At 37.6% G+C, this 21,900-nt stretch overlaps 1 protein-coding gene across 1 annotated transcript in view; it reads right to left on the bottom strand.

The window, feature by feature from the left end:
• Positions 1-13,900: 13,900 nt before the first annotated feature.
• Positions 13,901-21,900, bottom strand: part of angpt1 (angiopoietin 1) — an 86,598-nt gene continuing 78,598 nt past the window's right edge. Inside the window, exon 9 of the mRNA XM_062990467.1 lies at positions 13,901-14,501. Within this exon, the coding sequence (XP_062846537.1) occupies positions 14,326-14,501 (176 nt within the window). The 3' untranslated portion in view covers positions 13,901-14,325. The remainder of the gene's footprint in view (positions 14,502-21,900) is intronic.

The raw sequence follows: 21,900 nt of genomic DNA, 5'->3' as shown, positions 1-21,900 counted from the left end.
GACTTGAAGAAACTCTAAGTCCTGACCTCAACCCCATTAAACACCTTTGGAATGAATTTAAATGTTCATTGAGAGCCAGGGTTACTTACCCAGCTTTACTGCTTGACTTAACACATGCTCATTTTTAACCAAATGTAAGCCCACCATTATAGCCCATCCCTTATATGTATGACTGTGAATTTCAGCTGTTATTTAGTGATCTACAACAGAGTTTTTAAGTGAACTTATTGAAGCAGTTATTATCTAGATCTTTAAAATAAGTAGCATTTAAGTCTATTGGCTCTTTTCCATTGCATTGTACCCTATGGTACAGTATGTTTTCAAATCTGTGATCCTGCATTAAGTGGTTGTTTTCATTGCCAAATGATCCATACTGTACCCTGCTAAATGTGGTTACCTTGCAAAATGTGGTTTACCCTTCTTGGCCAGGGACCAAATGTACCAGAGCGGGTTGTATTTGTGAAGTGAGGAATAGCACAGACTGTTGATTGGTCAGATTACATTGTCACAATATCACCACTGGAGTAAAACAATACAAGCACTATATTTAAACTAAACTGCAATAGATTATATAGATATAAATAAACAGGGCTACAGAAAATTAAAGACCACAATATAACCAGAGTGGAGCTAGCTGAAATCATCCTTTTGTTGCTTCTGCTATTGTTTACAGTTATGGTGGTGTATTTGCTCTTAGTGTCTGGTGGAAAATGCTGCCACAGCATCATCTTCAGCCCCCTGTGAAACTGGATACAGACAATAGCACATTAGGTAGGGTGAGGATAGTTCTATATTCAGCCATATTGTACTGTATGGTATTGTGCAATAGAAAAAAAAGTATATGTCTGTGATACTGTGATAGCAAAATGGCCTGCAGCACTTAAGAATGCTGATCCTCTCATGTTTAGCTTACTGGAAAAATATTGAAAGTAATTGGTAATTTCTAATGAGTTCACAGTACATTCAAATTATTCAGACAATTTTACCAAATCTAAACATGTTAACAAGAATTATGCTATACTATCATTTTAGTTGTCCAGATGTTATGTTTTGGTGTGCTGTCTCTCAGGAGGCAGAGATAGACTGATCCATTCATAGTGCAGGTATGTTTTTTGTACTTATCTGATCTGGCCATAAGCCTGATGCTTATCTGAAGGCCAACTCTGCTCCTTTTGGGGGCTCCAAGGAATCCTTGCCCCACATCCACCATTTGCAAACAGGAAAAAAATCCATCATCAGAATTATTCGTGGCTTGTTGAAATATCTGACTTGGTCTTTGCTTAGAATCACTGTGGCCTGAAATGGTAAATGATGTGTCAATGATTTAATATGTGAAGCTGCACATTTTCATTAAAGCAAAATGCTTAAGCTACTAAATAACAATACATAATAAAACTAAATAAATAGACTAAAATAATGTTTGCAATGCTTGGTTGTGTTCCAAACTACATACTATTTCAGCAAACTTTTTAGGAACCGCAGGCTTTATTCACCTAGATAAGTTTAGCTTTTATGATTCCACTATAAGGAAGACACTGAACAAATATATTTATGGAGTTACAAGGCCAAAACCAGTACAGTGGTACCTTGAAATTCAACGTCAATTGGTTCTGGCATCGAGTTTTAAAGGCTAAAGGTATTTTTTCCTTTAAGAATGTATGGGAAACCTGTTAATGCGTTTCATGGTCCCGTGGAACTGCATATATTTTAGGTTAATGTACAGTAATGGGGTTGCTTTGATACTTATAAACTGAAAATAACATACTTTACTTCTTTATTGTTTCCTTACGCTTCTTAATCGTAGAGATGCTTGATCTTGGATTACCGTATTACTGAGTAATTCACATGAGAAGCGGCAAAATCGCTTTTGTGCTGGCTGTGCCCTATGAAGTGTGGCGGTGCACAAAGCTTAACAGGACTTATTGTACTAAAACAATGAGTGAGGAATTTCTTTAGTAGAGAACTTATGAGCAGTAATAATTAAGAGAGGTTTAGTATATTAGTAGTTAAGCTATAACACAAGTTTAAAAGTGAAACGGGGAAAATCCAGCTAAACACAGATACATGTGGACGCTTTCAGAGTGAATTTGACCGATATCCACACAAATGCAAAATCGTCTCATACGCACACTTTGATGATGTTTTACTGCACCGCTTAAGCCAACAAAATTAAATAAATAATTTTGAAAAAGCTGAACACGTCGAGTTTAAGGGCACAAATTTCTTCACGAAGTGCATCAAGTTTCAAAGATTTCAAATTTAGGGGACGTTGAGTTACAAGGTTCCACTGTACATACAAAGAGGGACATAATGGCAAACCCCAGATATTTAACCTGTGACTTTGTACAATACACTAATTTCCAGTAGTAGTTCTTTGCTTAACATTAATGACTACACTAAAATATATAACATATATATCACTGTTTTATACACCTGTTAGCAATCAGTGTGGCAGAAATACCTAAACTTAAACTAGCTTTGGTTCAGGCTTTACAGAGTAACGTCTAATATTACCTTTAGATCAGTGGCTGTCTTTCACGGTCTGCTGGTCTTTCAACGAGGGGAAGCTCATTGTCGGCTTACATCATAAAATTTGTCAATTTATTTATACATAAATTCTGCCCTCCATTCCTTTTCAAGAAAATGGCCTGTGATCCTATCGTACCACGTAGGCGTCTTTTCCAGGGACTTGACCAGTGTCCTGAAACAAATACTATGTGTTTTATTTACACAATGAACAATGGAAATGGTCAAGTAATTTCACCAAGCAAATACCAAGAAATGGGTTGCAGTTTGTCTTTCGACTTCACTCGCAAAATCTGTGATGGGACTGAAGTTCCCAGTGATTAAGTGAAGGTGTAGATCTCAAAATAGCTGTCAATCAAAACGGGATTCAGCCATTCGACTGATCCTCCAATCATCTTGCAGAAGCTCCGCGTCCAGACCCGTCCACAGCTCCATTCACCCCCAGAGACGCTCAGCGTCCGGGGGCGGGACAAAATCGTGGCATTTATCCAATGACCGGCGAGTTTCGAAGCAATGAAAAAAAACGTTCCATGCAGTCCCGTTGAAGTGAATAGGCGCTCAGCTTCTACGGGCAAATGCATTGACGCTACAGGAATGTATGAGAAGTTCGAGTCAGTCGATTTGTGATAAGTAGCTGATTCTGAACGAACTCGTCTTCGAGATGAACGTGTTCTAACGCATTTGTAGTCAATGAAATGTTAACACAACTGTACATATTTGACCATTTCATTTTTTACATTTTAGGGGAAGCTGAGCTACCCTTGCAGTCTTTGAGAAATTGCCACTGATTTAGATATAAAACCTTTCTTTTCAGGACAGAAAAGAAACAACTGGGGAAACAACTAGGAGAAAAGTAAAAGCAACCATTCTAAATGTTCACTACTTATTTTGCAACCTCTGTTTGCAATGTAGCCTACTGTGTTTGAAATTCCTACAGGGTGCACTAGATTATAATAAATAGTTTCTGTTGGATTTTTTTTTAAACATTACACAAGATTAAGTTGTGGGGTAGCAGTAATTCAAGGAGACTGGACATAGCACCACTAGACTTCTCTTTTGTGTAAGTTACAGCAGAATATATGACTTGCTTGCTTCTTCCTTGTTTGACTGAGTCCATTTGATTGTGGCTGCATGCCAGAGGGGCTGCTGGGTCATTGCAGGTGTTGAGGGATAGGCAGTGGTTTGCAAGCAGAAGGAGTTTGCTTAACCCTCCTATTAGGGTGGAAGAATCTCAGCTATGAAGTAACTTGGCCATCCTGTCAGCATCGTTTGACACCTTAGCAATTTGTCAAAGTCCTGGTGGTGTACGAACAGACAATAGTGGCTTGGCTTGCTTTTCCTAACACCATATGCTGGAAGACCTTGTGTTTTCACACATCTTCCTTTTTTCTAGGAGTAAATATGAGGACTGAAGTGCAACGTGCCAGGAGTAAGTCAGACTTATTGCTTACTGGAAGAGTTATGGTACAAAATGCACACACAGTTTGAAAAATAGTTTCAACTCTCTGGAAAAACCTGGACTCAAACCATGGTGCTCTCTCCATAAAGAGTAAAAGCTGCTACAGCTGGAATATGAGCTTAACACCATGTTGTCCAGCAAGCTTATGGTCAGGTGTCCACATACACCGATCAGCCATAACATTAAAACCACCTCCTGGTTTCGACACTCACTGTCCATTTTATCAGCTCCACTTACCATATAGGAGCACTTTGTAGTTGTACAATTACTGACTGTAGTCCATCTATTTCTCTACATACCTTTTTAACCTGCTTTTACTCTGTTCTTCAATGGTCAGGACCCCCACAGCACCACCACAGAGCAGGTATTATTTAGGTGGTGGATGATTCTCAGCACTGCAGTTACAATGACATGGTGGTGGTGTGTTAGTGTGTGTTGTACTGGTATGAGTGGATAAGACAGCAGCGCTGCTGGAGTTTTAAAAACACAGTGTCCACTCACCGTCCACTCTATTAGACACTCCTACCTAGTTGGTCCACCTTGTAGATGTAAAGTCAGAGACGATCACTCATCTATTGCTGCTGTTTGAGTTGGTCATCTTCTAGACCTTCATCAGGGGTCACAAGGCACTGTTGGCTGGATATTTTTGGTTGGTGGACTATTCTCAGTCCAGCAGTGACAGTAAGGTGTTTAAAAACTCCAGCAGCGCTGCTGTGTCTGATCCATTTAAACCAGCACAACACACACTAACACACCACCACCATGTCAGTCTCACTGCAGTGCTGAGAATCATCCACCACCTAAATAATACCTGCTCTGTGGTGGTCCTGTGCGGGTCCTAAACATTGAAGAACAGCATGAAAGCAGGCTAAAAAAAGATATGTAGAGAAACAGATGGACTGCAGTCAGTAATTGTAGAACTACAAAGTGCTCCTATATGGTAAGTGGATCTGATAAAATAGACAGTGAGTGTAGAAACAAGGAGGTGGTTTTAATGTTATGGCTGATCTGTGTACTTTTATAGTGCATGAACAATGTTTTTTTGTTTTCTATTTTGAATGTATCTATTTGTTTGTTAATTATTCTGACTGGGTTTCAGATTCAATCTTAAGGTGGCACAGCTGGTAGAATAAGGTCTGCACAACAACATGGGTCTAGAAGACTTAGATCTGACTTGCTATGCCTTCCAGCAATGTATAAGATGTTTAGCATGTTTCCGGTGTCTTTGTTGTTCCTTTAACCTATCTAAAATTTGCAAACAGTGGATTAGCTGTTTTGAATAGATGTAAATTTTCTAAATAGATAAAGCATTTAGTAGAACGAAGAAGTAAATTTCAGCTTAGAGCATTTTCTAATTAAGTAATGTAAAAATGGATAAAAAATTACAGAATGTGGCCTAAAAATGAAAGTTGTTAAAATAGATGGCATGCATTCTTCTATTCAAACATCATAAACTGTTAAATTTTACAAGGAATAAAGTGTTTAAAAGGAAATGTACAGTTCTGATGAGGTAATGGTCGGGTCTTTGAAGGTGCTCTGCACTAGTACTATTTCAACCAATCCTTTTTTTAGAGAAAAACCTTTGACTATTAGACTATAAAAAACTCTATTTGCTCTGGAAAGCAATGAACACACATAAAATCACAATATTTTACGTATGTTAATAAATGCCATTTTATTATTTTATGAATTCCAGATGCTTTATGGCGCATCTATAAAATGATCTGTTTATGGTAACACAAACCAGACAGTCGTGCATAGTTGTTTCCATGCTGCTTCTTATGACATAACAGTACAGTACACTAAAATGAGTCATTAATTTTAGTATTTTTCAGCTGGGCTGTATTAAATTAACATTTCTAGTCATCTATGAAGAAAAAACAGGCAGATTACTTCAGTGCTGATCAAACGGAAAGGTAGCTGCGGTAGAATATAATGTGTACACTACATTTCTCAAGCAGAAAATACTGCTAGGAATAACAAATTGTAAATGCATAAAAAGAATGTTTTTTGTATTTAAAAATCAAACTTTCAAATTAAACCATATGTATGCTACAATTACAATATAAAAATACAAGAACAAAAGTACCACCATGGTTTATTTTTTTTATTTTGCATTTTCTCCCCATTTTAGCACAGTAACTCCCCTGATTTAGCACAGTCAATTTGTCTCCCAGTGCTGAGGGATACCAGATTGCATCTGAGGAGAGCACGTCGCTGTACACACCTCTTCTGACACGTAAACAGCCCTCCTTTTCTCACCCCTGCATTCTGCACAGGCGTGTCTTCCACCAATTAGGGTCCCTACACAGCGTATGAAGACCGACCCACCCACACATAGTCCGGCCCCGACCCTGCATATATGGTGGCCAATTACTATCTGCTGCAGGCACTGCCAATGATGCCTGCCAGATGGTGCCAAGCGGACCGGTGGGAACACAGAGTTTCAAACCAAGGAGTTCAGAATCTCGGCGCTGGTGTGCTAGAGCAGGGGTCGGGGGCGCGAGCACCTGTCTGGGGGGGGCGTGGCACTACGAGATTACTATTATGAACCGGTGGCACAGGAGTCCGGCGGAGGACGCACCAATCATCTGCGATCGAGCCGTGGCTCACTAAGGGGAGGGGGGCGTGGTGCGAGGGGGGGGGGGGGCGCAAGTCGCGCTGGGCACACAAAGGGGGGCGTATGCCTAAAAAGGTTGAAAACCCCTGTGCTAGAGGAATATCCCACTGTGCCACCTAGGCACCCTGGTTTATTATTTTAACTAGTGACATCTAATATTATTCTATGCAGTGGTTCTTTACTCCAGGTCTTTGCTGATTCTTCCTATGTTGGTTTTCCTGTTCCAACAAACTTTAATTAATCTGTGTAAAGTTCAATGACTAATCACACAAGGCAAAACAAGCTCTATATGGATGACAAATAAAAAAAAAACCTTAATAAAGGAAGAATAAAAAAGTTCTGGTGCTGTGGGTGTTAAAGTCTTGCCATTTGCCAGCATAGTTTTACTCCACTTTTGTACTTAAGTAGCACTGCAAATCATTCAATAAAATGCCAATAAACATTTTTCATTTGTTTGATGTCTTGTCTGGAATAACAATGCATCAATCAACAGGGAGAATATAATTCACTGGTCTTAGCTGTTACTTGATCTCAACTCATTTACAATTACAGTAGATTTAGGACCAGTGTGTTAGAAAGCACTCTCCATTGTGATCATTAAAACATGAACTGAGGAAAAGGAGACATGTAGAATTCATGCCAAGGTGCTCTGAATCTGTTTTGGTGGCACATTTATTAAGATTCCCTTATAACTGTCTTTACTTTAAATTTGTCATGCATTTGTATATTTTACTAAGAAAATCTTTTAATAAATTATCTATATAATAAATCCAGGGGCCATATGTAGGAACGTGTACACCAAAATTACAGTAAGGAGATGCATACAATTATTTTGATCTTGTCCACGATTGTGTCAGATTTTTAAAAACTAAAAACTAAGGCAATCTATTTTATAAATCAGACCATAGTGGAAACACTCTCATATAGTGAATTTACTTCCATATCCAGAATTTAGTCATACTCATTAATAATGGGCTCATACTGCACAAACTATCATTTTAAAAGTTATGCTTACATAATATAAATGTTAAGTAATATTGACATTTATCTTTCTAAGAATATATATTTTATTTATTAATCCTTATTATTACCTTATTCTGAGTGAGGAAGTTGAGTTTTACCAAATATACTTAAAGCAAGGCAAAATTACACCCTAAAGAGATTTCTTCCTATTGCTATATTTTTTGTATGTGGAAAGAAAATCGATATGCCTAGAGAGTGGTAGAGAACATGAACAAACAGTGACTCAAGATGAGATTAAAACCTTGAAATTGTGTATCACCTACCTTTCTTTTTAATGTGCCAACAATTACAGCTTGGCTTTCTACCTCAGACATATCTTTGCCAATCAAGTCTTTGTAGAAGCCCTGCTGACGGTAGGACACTGTAGTAGACACCTGTGCCTTCCAAATGCCTCATTAACTAATACATAAAAATAAGTTTTGCTCTACATTTGACAAGCTTTCATTCATTGATGGCAACTAAAGGAAAAGGTAATGATTTTCTTTCACTATTACAAATCTTTATGTAGCTAGTTGACGTGTAATTTGTATGAAAGCAACCCTTTATACATTTATGTATTTGAGTGCAAATGTTTGCATTCCCCATGGTTTCTAAATAAAGAAGAAATTTACATTTATTTTTACAAAATTCAGAGGTTAAAAATAAAATCTGAGAATTATATACAACAAGCCACTAATTTAACAAAATTACCAATCATAAAAAGAACCAAAAGACAGAGGGGTTCACCAGGACTGCTTTGATCATGATGTGAATAAGATTGTGTACAGTGGTGTTCAAAAAAATAGCAGTCCAACACCATTAACCTGATAAATCACTGTTTTTAGTAGAAATGCTATTTCTACATATCAAAAAATTCACTTGAAAGTGTATTAGAGTAATGACAACAAAACAAACCCAACAATTAGGACATGCATGCCGTTCATTCTTAGTAATCGAAGCATTGATTGAAAGTGGGTTGTTCAAAATAATAGCAGTGAGGTGTTTAATTGGTGAAGTCATTCATTCTGCAGAAAAACGGGTGTCAATTTTGGTCCTTATTTAATGTAGGAGGGTGGCAAATGTTGCACAGGTTGGTCATAGCTCATTTCCTTCTGAAATACTGGGTAAAATGGGTTGTTCCAGGCATTGTTCTGATGAACAGCGTACTTTTATTAAAAAGTTGATTGTAGAGGAAAAAACATACAGAGAAGTGCAGCAAATTCTAGGCTGCTCAGCTAAAATGATCTCAAATGCCTTGAAGTGACAACCAACACCTGAAAGATGCAGAAGGAAGCGTGGAACTACTGTTCGAAAGGATCGAAGAATAGCCAAAATGGCAAATACTCAGCCAATGATCACCTCCAGAAAGATCAAGGAACATCTGAAGTTAGCAGTGAGTACAGAAGATGATTAAGTGAAGCCAATTTACCAGCAAGAACTTCTTGCAAAGTCCCGTTGTTAAGAAAGAGACGTGTCCTGAATGGGTTCAAATCTGCCAAGAAACACATTGACTGGTCCAAAGAGAAATGGCTCAACATTTTGTGGACTGGTAAAAGCAAAATTTTTCTTTTTGGGTCTAGTGGCCGTAGACAGTATGTCAGACGACCCTCGAGCACTGAATTCAAGCCACAGTACACTGTGAAGACAGTAAAGCATGGTGGTACAAAACTATGATATGGGGATGTTTTTCATACCATGGTGTTACACCTATTTATCACATACGAGGGATCATGGATCAGATTAAATATATCAGAATACTTGAGGAGATCATGTTGCCCTATGTCAAAGAAGAAATGTCTTTAAAATGGGTGTTTCAACATGACAATGACCCAAACCAGCCCAATCCCCTGACTTCAATCCCAGAGAGAACTTGTGTTCTGATATCTGAAACACGTTTTTTTGAGGCAAAACCCAAAATTGCAGAAGAACTGTGGAATGTAGTCTAATCATCCTGGACTGGAATACCTGTTCAGAGGTGCCAGAAGTTGGTCGACTCCATGCAACACAGATCTCAGAAACAATTGTTATGCCACTAAATATTAGTTATTATTAGTTAAATATTAAAGTAAAGTGAAACCTCAAACATTTTTTTCAGTTTATAGATACATTTTTTGAGTTTTTAAAGAAAAATGCTGGCACTGCTATTTTTTTGAACAGCCTAATATTCATTTTTCTTAACTTTCTGTAAAGGATTAACACAAACTGGCTAAATTTTGTTAATGTTTTGAATTAGAATTGAAAGTGGAGTATTTTCAGTGCATTTGCATTTATGGAAATAAAAGTTATTATAATGATTTTGTGCTTTATTCACTTTTTTAAAACCACTGCTATTTTTTTGAACACTACTGTATATCAACTACTGTATGCCACATCTGGCAGATGCTCCTTGGAGAAGTGTACAGGACCTGAAAAAGAGACATGCAAACTCAAAACCGCACTATTAATGTTAATTTAAAGCTGAATTTGAAGATATTTTTTGCTTTAACTTGTCTTTGACATGTTAGTATTTTTACTAATCTAAACTTTACTACAACATCCAGAGGAATTACTTTCTTGAAAGAAAACTGTTATAGACACAAAGGAGTACGGTGGCTGAGAAGTGCAAAACAAATTAACATTTTAGAAAAAAAAAAAAAAAAAAAAAAAAAAACTAATTTACAAGAGGTGAAACACTTTTACCAATGCCGAAACTAATTTACAAGAGGTGAAACACTTTTACCAATGCCGAAACAAATTTACAAGAGCTGAAACACTTTTACCAATGCCGAAAGAAATTTACAAACGGCGGATCAGACGGAAAGGGTAGGTACAATACACAGGAAGTGCTTGTTGCTTACCTGCTGTCAATCAAACTGTTTCTCAGGGGTAAAGTGAATGGAGTTTGTGATGGAAACGCTAAACAATAGTGATGTGCAGATGAAGCCTCATTAAAGCTTTTGAAGCTTTTTCCTGATTTTGCTGAAAATACTTGAGCGGGGGAGGAGGGGGGTGGTTAGGGTGGCACTTATAAAAAAATATAACGGGTCTTACACCGTCATGAGAACATTATCAAAATGTTTTATTTAGGCTGTTTAACATATATTATTTTCATTCTTTATAATAATAAGTCGGAACCATATTTTAGGCAAAACAACACACTCTGCCCACTGCACTACTTATACAGCGGTGAATTAAACAGGTTATTATGCTGATAAACCTGCTCACACACACCGTTAGTAAGACTGTCAGTGAACACTACTTAATATTATAACCAAATGCTTTCTAAATCCCATGGTAGCAGCAGTTTGCTTCAGTTTCATACACATCGGCCTGTCTCTGTCTAATCTGCAGCATTTCTCTCCCATTGATAAAAAATACGGAACAAAGCGCATCCCGTATCAGTTCAATACGGAACGCGACGTTTAGTTTCCAAATAAGGAACGATTCCATATTTTACGGGACGGTTGGCAACCCTAGTTTGACTGTCTCTTATATAGTCAGTAAGATAAAAGACAGCACCAAAGCTTTGAATTAGTCCCGCACATTCCTGCTGGTTTAATACAAGCTCCGTATCGGAGCAGATTAGAGAGAAATGCTGCAGATTAGACAGAGACAGGCCGATGTGTATGAAACTGAAGCAAACTGCTGCTACCGTGGGATTTAGAAAGCATTTGGTTATAATATTAAGTAGTGTTCACTGACAGTTTTACTAACTGAGTCAAGTGTTACAAAAGTGAAACAAGCTTCAAAGCCTCAGTATTAAATGTTCCGTCCCTACTAAACAAAGTTTTGTCCATTTTGTGTTAATTATTTCAACCAGTTGGCCGCTATTGTTTTTCTTGTGGGAATTGCTTAGATGTTTAGAAGAGCGGACGGTAGATGCGCAGGCCACGTCTAAACGTCTGCACTTTTAAACAATCTAAGGACTTCCCACAAGAAAAATAAAAGCGGGTCAACTGGATAAAATAATTTCCACAAACTAGACAAAACATTGTTTAGCGTTACCATCACAAACTCCATTTACTTCACCCCTGAGAAACAGTTTGATTGACAGCAGGTAAGCAACAAGCACTTCCTGTGTATTGTACCTACCCTTTCCATCTGATCCGCCGTTTGTAAATTTGTTTCGGCTTTGGTAAGTGTTTCAGCTCTTGTAAATTTGTTTTTGTTTTTTTTGTAATTTTGTTTTCTAAAATGTTAATTTGTTTTGCACTTCTCGGCCACCGTAAAAGAGGGCTCAACTACATATTAAATGCCAATTAATTTTAAAATGAGTTATCAAAATATCTCAAATTTCCATATATGAACACTATTACAATCTATTCCATCTGAATTGTGTACCTGAATGTAAAATGGTCTCTTTTATTTAATTTAAAACATGCATAAATGTTTGACATTTGCTTTAAAAAGCTACCATTATTTTAAATAAACTGTGTTAAAGATTAAATATTACACTATATTATTCCATTTAAAATTACATGGCAGTTTTATGTGCAGCTGATTATATAAAAAAAAGCTATACTGTTATCCTACAGTTGCTTTATTTATTTATATTCTTTCCTCTGCTCATGTATATATAAAGGGGTTGCCACAGCGGATTTGGTCTGTGTACCAGAGTTTTTACGCATAATGTTATTCCTGATACAGCCCTCCTATTGCTATTTTGGGCTTGGGACCAGCACTGAGAGCGCATTGACAAGTGCGCCTCCCAATGGCTGTTTTGGCCAACAACCTCTCCCTCGGACACTTGCTAGGCCTTGCTTTATGATCATTATAAATAAAAGTGTGACTGATTAAATACATCAAAATTAATGTACATGTATAAAAAATAATAAAATAATAATTTAAAACAATAATTATCGAAATTCACTGATCAGCCATTACATTAAAACCACCTCATTGTTTCTACACTCACTGTCCATTTTATCAGCTCCACTTACCATATAGAAGCACTTTGTAGTTCTACAATTACTGATTGTAGTCCATCTGTTACTCTGCATGCTTTGTTACCCACCTTTCATGCTGTTCTTCAATGGTCAGGATTCTCCCAGGACCATTACAGTGCAGGTATTATTTCGGTGGTGGATCATTCTCAGCACTGCAGTGACACTGACATGGTGGTGGTGTGTTAGTGTGTGTTGTGCTGGTATGAGTGGATAAGACACAGCAGTGCTGCTGGAGTTTTTAAACACCTCACTGTCACTGCTGGACTGAGAATAGTCCACCAACCAAAAACATCCAGCCAACAGCGCCCCGTGGGCAGCGTCCTGTGACCACTGATGAAGGTCTAGAAAATGACCAACTCAGATTGGTCAGCAATAGATGAGTGATCGTCTCTGACTTTACATCCACAAGGTGAAGCAACTAGGTAGGAGTGTCTAATAGAGTGGACAGTGAGTGGACACGGTATTTTAAAACTCCAGCAGCGCTGCTGTGTCTAAACAACTCATACCAGCACAACACACACTAACACACCACCACCATGTCAGTGTCACTGCAGTGCTGAGTATGATCCACCACCTAAATAATACCTGCTCTCTAGTGGTCCTGTGGGGGTCCTGACCAGTGAAGAACAGGGTGAAAGCAGGCTAAAAAGTATGTAGAGAAACAGATAGACTAGATGGACAGTCAGTAATTGTAGATCTACAAAATGCTTCTGTATGGTAAGTGGAGCTGATAAAATGGACAGTGAGTGTAGAAACAAGGAGGTGGTTTTAATGTTATGGCTGATCAGTGTACATGCACAGTACTCCATCTTGTAATTAAATCCAATTCAGATTATTTGTGGACTTGGACTTGACAAAGGTGATCCTGACTGCAGGCTTACTTAACTATGAATTATTTTTGTGATGTGAGAATAACACACATTTAGTAGGTTGAGTTTTACTGATACCCTAACTATTATACTTTTGTTCTAAGAGTATACTTCTAATTCTTAGGAACAATGTTTCTACATAAAAATGTGATTAATCTGCATGATTTCATGATTCCCTCACCTCTTTACAAAGGTTTTCTTTAAATCTCCAGGGTTATGGGAAATGGGAAATAAATCAGCAACCTTTGTATTGTATCCTAGTAACTATTCACTCTCAACTGCTTTAGTTTTTTCATGCATAAACATCCATTACTGATTTTTAATGTTGTCTAAAATAGTACTGGGCATTAGGCCCATACTGTAAGTGTAAAACCTGGCCTGTATTTACATTGTGACAGCTAGAAATAATGCAGCTAAAGGTCACCAATGTGATAATGCAAGTATTAATAGAAAAGTCAGTAATAACAACCACAATTAAATAAAAATTAAATCTGCATGCTTGGTTTTACTTTCATGACCAGAAATACACAAAATTAAATGCAGGTACAAAGGAATAATTAAAAAAAATACAAAACAAGTGTTTTACGTGTTAAAGATAAACTGAACACATAAAACTGCATTTTGTACAAAAAAATTAATGATTCACTTCTAGTTTTCTTAAGTCATTCCAGCTGCGGCAAGTTCATCGAAGACACTAATGATTCAAATAGACCTTAGACCTTGGACATCCAGTTTGCTTCTATCAAAAGTGATGTGCCAGCCACAGCAGTTCACTGTGACCTGCCAGCATGCATGATAATAATAGAACTTGGTTCTATTCCCAGAATCCATGTTTCCATCAGAGGTGGGTTATCGCAAACAATCCCAGTCACACCATCCAAGTAGCAACTCGAGCCTCTTAAAAAGTGTAATGTAATTATGTTCTCACTGAGCGCTCTTTGAAAAGTCCAGAGGTCGTATCATCATGGTGGTAGCTCGGAGAGAGTAACTTGGTCCTTTAAAATAATGCCACTTGATGCCATTGAGTTTGCCAATGTGTTGACCCTGGGTGTAGTACATTCCATTCAGGTTTGAGGGGCCGCAGGCATCAAACCACCAGCCTAAAGAGTAAAACACAGAAATATTTAAATGAGTAAGTTAGTTACCACAATAATATTTACCACCACTGTGCTTACTACTTTAACACCATCATTAACAGTGGTCACATTTACATATGTCCATATTATTCCATTACAACAAGAAATCACTGGAATACACGACTGGGCACCACACACTAATTTACTTACTGGACACCTTATTAGGACCCACAGTACCTGCTAAGCCACTGTGCCAATGTGTGTTAGAAATGTGGGTCTGCATAAGTAAGTCAGTTTCCAGAATTATCTCAGTAGTGTTTTTAATGCTAAATTGCACTATTTATTAGTGAGTCAACGTCATACATTGATGGTGCAGTGACAGAGCTGATAGTGAGAGTGCTGTTAAGTGCCATGTACTAAAACCTAAATACTAAATAATCAGATTAGTGATCTAAAATCCAGTTTGACTCATTAGATTATTTATAATGATTACTTCATTAATTAGGTAAGTCAAAATCCAATAATTTGGATAATCTGATTATTATTGCAAAGACACTAGTAATTTTTATGTAATATAAGCATTTGTAAAGACCAACCTTAGTAAAGAAAGCATAATTAAATTAGTAATTATTAAAAGGGAGTAAATTGTAATTAAACTACTTCAGTAAGTAAAGTTGCTGTGACAAGAATGACTAGTTTACCCACCTACTCTGTATGTTTTTTCTTGAACCACTTTCACCATCCCCAACCAGGGTAACATAGCTGGCAAATCTATACTTAGTTATTGGAATTACCAGCTATTGTCAAATACAAACAAAAACCTAAACTATTTTAACAAAGTAGTCACAAGAAAACCTGGTTTAGAAAATAGGACCAGGAAGAACCAGCAGTCATTGTGTTTTTTACACACAGTACTGCACAAATCTTAACAAATGTCTATAAAGCAAAGAGGAATTTTAAATTGCTAAAGTGAAACATTCTAAACCACAAAAATAGCAAAAACAGTAAAAATCAAATCAAATCAAATCCATAGTCTGTTTGAAGAACCTATATGTGCTCTCTTTAAGAAGGCATCAGCTATCTAAGGAACACTTTAATACAGTCATTAATCCATTACTTTTCACTAACTTTGGATTTTGGAGATCTGTTGGTTTTTGTGCCTACTTAATCAAAAGAGCATTTGTGAGAACAAGTATTAATGTTGGACCTAACATCCCAAAGAATTTAGGACTTGTGTGCATTGTCCTTAAGTTCCCTTATAACTTGTCAAACCATGTTGTAATAGACATTACTTTGTGCACAAACCTTCTCAAATTGATGTCACTAAATTCAAAGCAATTAATTTATTTGATGTAATTGACTTTCCACTGTTAGAAATGGGCGTGGCCAAAAGACAAAAATTGTGAGTTGTGTCCACATACTTTTGACAAAATTTATATAAGAACTTGTGTTACTTTATAACAGTACTGTACAAGCAGGGGCAGCAGATAATAGAGTAGGTGCCCAACATAGCTGAATGTCCCACAATGAATTGGCACTTTGTCCAGGGTGTATTTTTGTCTTGCACCCAATGTTTCTGGGTGGCTCTGGACTAACTGTGAACCTGACTAAAATTCAGGTTAAAGTTGTTCGTAAAAAAGTAGTACATATATAGACAAGCCATTTTTATAATGCTAAATTAGTTAATTGGATGAAGAGTTTTAACTAAATCTAAACCCACTCTGTTTTAACAATTATAACTTTTCACAAATGTAGTTCATGTAATAATGACATGCATGATATCAGCTTTATATACTGTTTAATACAGTGCCTTCTGACCAAAATCATCTCTTGTCAAAGCCTCTTATTACGAAAGAGCCTCTTTTGAGGTTTGACCTCTGGACGTGACACTTATACTTTAGCTTTTAGAATATTGCTAAATGTGTTTCATTTTGAGGTACAATAATAAAAAAAAGCTGTATTATATTTTTCTGCTTGGTATTGAATTTAAGTATTTATTTTAGTTGGTATAGTTGGACTGTTACCTCACTTTTACATGGAAAAAAGCAGTTTGACCCAACCAAGTTCAGATTTTAAAGCACTTTCTTGATTCAAATCATGTCCTAAACCTAATGATCTAGCTATATATCATCGTAAAATTGATAGTGCCAAATTTGTTCCCATAGAGACACTCTACTCTACAAATGTACAGTACTTCTATTAACACTGGGAGCTAAGTGAAGTCATACAGTAACATGGGTGCAAGTCTATCACAGCTCTATCTAGAGGCAATGTTTTCGTGCCTAATCCAACTAGTGTCATTTTTATTAAATGGAAGAAAAATTGAGGAAGATGTGGACTGAAGTCACCTACTGTACTTTAAAGAAGTGTAAAAGTTATTTTATATTGTCTGATTATTAAGCTATTTGCTTGTAGCGATGTGTAGTGCAGTCTTTCCTTGAAAGTTTATCATGTGTCACCTTACAGTCCATTACACTCAAGTGTTACAGCAGTCACACACACACACACACACACACACACACACACACACACACACACACACACTCTAATGTATGGGAATGCACACCACCCTCACAGAATGCCTGGTGTGGCATGTGCCATTTCAAAGTGAAAGATTGGCAGCTCTCCACACACTCGAAATGTCATCAGTGTCTTTTCCACTGACTTGCAAGTATGTTGTCCTTTAGCTGGTCCATTCTAACAGAGGTTTATGATTGGGTGCTAAAATTCCTAGTTACTATGGTCATGTATTACAGGTGGCAGATTAATTCACTGTTGTGGTCATGGTTCAGGCAAATGGCCAGGAAAAAGCAACTGGTCAATGTAAAATAAACTTAAATATAATGCAAGTACACACACAGACTATGTTAATTAAAGTACACAAACAGGTTGCATACAATACATACAATGCACTACACCTGAGTTCAGCACTATAAATGGATTAAATTTCTTCTTGGATGATTGATTTCTTTCCTTTTGGGGTAGGGGGTTGTGTTTCTGTCCTTGCTATTTGTTACAGAAAGACCCTGCTAGCATTGGACCCGGCAAGAGTCAAGGGAGCCAGAGAGCCTCAGAACATTATTTTGAGTCAGCATCCACTGGTGCCTAAGCTGATACTAGCTGTAGACCCTAGTCCAGACCCAAAACAAGACAGCTCCCAAACAGTATGCGGGGGAATTCCTGCTACAGTTCTCACTGGCATTAGAGTTCCAGCCTTCACAATGCCCATTGAGCAATCAAAGATTGCTTATATTGTTGTGCAACTTAATGGGCAGGCCCTGAAATGGACAAACACCATTTGGGAGAAACATCCAGATTTGTTCTAGTCAGTTACCCATCTGCGCCAAATCTTTGATCTCCAAGCTGGGTGAAAAGAGTCAGCTTTATGACTCCTTTGCATTTGGCATTGTTGCTCCATTGATAACTATGCCACTGAGTTGCCCCTTCACCCTTTATCTGGGTAACCATGTTGGACCTTGCTGCTCTGGACATAGGCACCGGACCTGATACTAATATTGGGCTTCTATGGCTACAGCTGCACAATCTTAGAGTCCTTCATGTTGGAGTCCTTTGACTTGCTGCAGAAGGCCTCAATGTTCGCCATACTCCACCTGTGCAGCGTCAAAAACTTGATTAGAATAAGCAGTGAAATGAATGGAAGATGGCCTTTGTTACTTCTTTTGAATCCAGGGTAATGCCCTTTGGGCTTATGATGCCCCAACCATCTTCCACCTATTACAAGAAGTCCACATACAGTACACCATATGTAATGAACATGAATATAAGAGACATGAATAATACGCTTTTCCTGAAATATGACAAAAATCCCTAGAAAGTTTGATTATTTAACTTTGTAGCATGGACTCCTATTAATGATTATGATTGACTGCTACTGGTAATTTCTCTACACTGGTAAAAACTTAAATGAGTGATCTCTTTTCCAAGGTAAAAAAAATCTTATGCTAAAACATTTTATTTAAGATGGTTAGATGTAATTCAATAAGCACTAAAAGTCTGCAATGCATTAGAACGCCTTTATTCAAAGTGACTTACATTACAGATACAGTATACAGTCTGAGCAATTGAGGGTTAAGGGCCTTGCTCAAGGGCCCAAAAGCAGCAACCTGGCAGTGGTAGGGCTTCAACCAGAGACCTTCTGATTACTAGTCCAGTACCTTTTGCTACCAAGATTACCTTGACAAAATTGTGTGTTTCAGCATGACAATAGACCAAAACACATAAAAGCTAGTTTTAAAATGACTAAATTAAAATTTGGATTTGCTAGGCCGCTCAGGTTGTGCAGCGGTAAAAACACGCTGGAATACTGAATACATTGTATCGGGTCTCAGCTCTGCCTGCCGACTGGGCTGAGCGGCCACATGAACAATGATTGGCCTGTTGTTCAGATAGGGGTGGGATATTAAAGCCGGATAGGGACTTTCTCATAACTAATGCAATTACGACCTCTACTGGCTAATTGATGGCGCCTGCACAGAGACGAAAAAAGAGTGTTGTCAAGGTGTGTCTCTTTGTACACAGTGCTGATCCGCATTGCACTCGTCAAACTGTAGGTGACAAAATGCATACGGCTGCTGGCCATGTGTTGGGGTGGGGGCGTGGGCTAGCTTTGTTCTCCTCAATCAGAGCAGGGATCCCCACTCTGATTGAGGAGAACAGGGCAGTTGTAGCCTAGTGATTAAGGTGCTGGACTAGTAATCAAAAGGTCGCTGGTTCAAGCCCCACCACTACCAGGTTGACACTGTTGGGCCCTTGAGCAAGGCCCTTAACCCTCAATTGCTTAGACGGTATACTGTCACAGCACTGTAAGTCGCTTTTGAAAAAAATGTCTACAGTGGCAACTCTCTCCTGGCAGGTGGTCCTATGTCCACTATTAAACCCTTGCAGCTCATTCAAAATGCAGCTGCTTGCCTGGTTTTTAACCAACCTAAACACTGCCACATCTCCCCACTGCTGCGTTCTCTTCACTGGCTTCCTGTAGCTGCACGCATTCAGTTTAAAACACTGATGCTCGCCTACAAAGCCAAAAATGGACCAGCCCCAAGCTACCTTCGAGGTCTAATCAAACCCCGCTCTGTACCACGCAACCTCCGAGCCACTAGTCTCGCTCGACTTGATCCTCCACTCAGGACTAGAGGAAGACAAGCATCACGGCTCTTCTCTGTACTGGCACCCAAGTGGTGAAACGAACTTCCTCTGTCTGTCCAACATCTGAGTCTCTTGCTGTCTTTAAAAAACGATTAAAAACCCACCTCTTTACTAAGCACTTAAGCTGACTTGTACTTACTTACTAACACTTTCATTTTCTTTCAAAAAAAAAACTTTTGTTCTAGCAGGTTTTAGCAGATGTGTGTTCTTGGACTGTTGTTTACTTAAACTAGAGTAAGGTAATGTTTACTATGAAAGCACTTCTGTAAGTCGTCCTGGATAAGAGGGTCTGCTAAATGCCGAAAATGTAAATGTAAATAAAAAAATGGACTGTGTGGTAGCACAGTGGTAGTGGACTAAGGTACTGGACTAGTGATCAGAACATTGCTGGTTCAAACCCCACTAGGTTGTCACTTGGCCCCTGAACTAGGACCTTAACCTTGCTTGCATTGTATTCAGTCACTATTGTAAGTCTTATAAATGTTGTAAATGTGTGACAGGACAAAACACTGTATTGGGATATTACTTTTTCATCAGTAAGTAATAATACCAGCAAATAGGCAGCATGGTGGCACTGGAATCCATGTTTCCATGGTAAGTGGGATCGCATGATAAATTGATGTGCCAGATTTTCTTACAGTTATGATGCTAGGTGTAGTGTGGGGGCCCTAGGCAACTGGTGTGTTTATACTGTACCTGGCAGTGAATCAGTAAATTATTCTTGTTTGGCCATGCAACTTTCAAGTAAGTTTGCAGCCTAAAACAAACTATAATGAAGACATGAAACATGGTCCAAAAATAGTAAGATGGAGACTTTGCAATGACTAATGTATGAGAACATGAAAAATCCAGTGTTCATGACTATTCTAAATGATTTTGCAATAAGTGTGGGTTTATTTTTATAATGCCCTTTAATGACCAACTCTCATTATATAGAGTGGTTTGGTGGGGTCAAATGTGTCATTATAGTGCAAAAGTTTCATTTACCACACTTCCCACATACTTAAAAATATTCAGGAAGTGATGTAAGTAACATTACACATTAAACTCCTCAACACTCACTCACCTCCAGTATTCTATTTATTAGATGATGCCTAAAATCTTAAAACTAGTTTTTTTTTTAGATAGCTAGTTAATCGTGTGTGACAGCCAAAATAAAAACCCTTTCGATTGCTATAATAAGAATAGAGAAATATATGCCATATTTGAAATGCTTTTTGTCTGACTTGGCTTGAGTTAAACACACAATGCAAAATATGATAATAAATTATGCTGACATTTCCCTTACTGCACCTTTAACTAATGCTAATACTAATATTAATGCCATTTATTGCTCTTTATTTATTAAGAAAAATGACCCAATATTACAGACCTTTGAATGGCAAAATTAGCTGAACCTTTAGAATTAACACCTAATTTAGGGGTGAAATTAAAGTCAGGTGTTTTAATTTTATTTCAGTTTCATTAGATTTTATTGTGTTTAAAGGCATAACAATCAGGTGGAACTGGGCATCATGGTGTATTTAAAACAACTGGGATCTTTTAAAGTCTGGAGAAAGGAAAATGCTACATTCCAGCAAAAGAACCTTTTCCCATCTGTGAAACATGGTAGTATCATGATTTGGTCATATTTTGCTGTGTTTGGGCCAGGAGGGATTGCCAATATTGATAAAAGCCTTTAGATTGAATTCTAGGACATCTGTCTGAAAACTAAATCCTAAGAGAACAGAGTTATGCAGCAAGAAAAGTCATTCTACCAGAAAATAATAATAAAAGAAGAATAAAGTTAATGTTTTAGAATGGTCAGGTCCAGATTCTGACCTACATCCTGAAACAAGCAGTTCATGTAAGGAAACCTACTAACATCCCCGAGCTGAGGCTGTTCTGTATGGAGGAATTGGCTATGAATTTGCATAATTGATCAAGTTACTGAAATTGTGTAGTTGTAGTTATTGCTGAACAAAAAGGTCACACCAGATAATAAACTCAAGGGTCAATATTTTGAGTGTTTATGTGTACTAAAGAATACTAAAATTAGAATGATCTTTTCTTTTTACTTGTTTTTTCTAGATTTAACACATTTAATACTATGTAATGTTATTTAAACTATTGTTTGTATGCACACTCTCTAAGCAGTGTATTATGTACACATCTGGTACAAATATTCAATCATTATTTTATAAACTACACGTACCATACAGATGAACTTTGTGGATATACAATTAATAATTGTTGCCAATTTTTTGTATGGTGCACT

Source organism: Trichomycterus rosablanca, chromosome 2 (genome assembly GCF_030014385.1).
Source record: "Trichomycterus rosablanca isolate fTriRos1 chromosome 2, fTriRos1.hap1, whole genome shotgun sequence".
NCBI classification, from domain to species: Eukaryota; Metazoa; Chordata; class Actinopteri; order Siluriformes; family Trichomycteridae; genus Trichomycterus; species Trichomycterus rosablanca.
The sequence above is the reverse complement of the archived record's forward strand: the minus strand, read 5'-3'. Positions and strand labels throughout refer to the sequence as shown.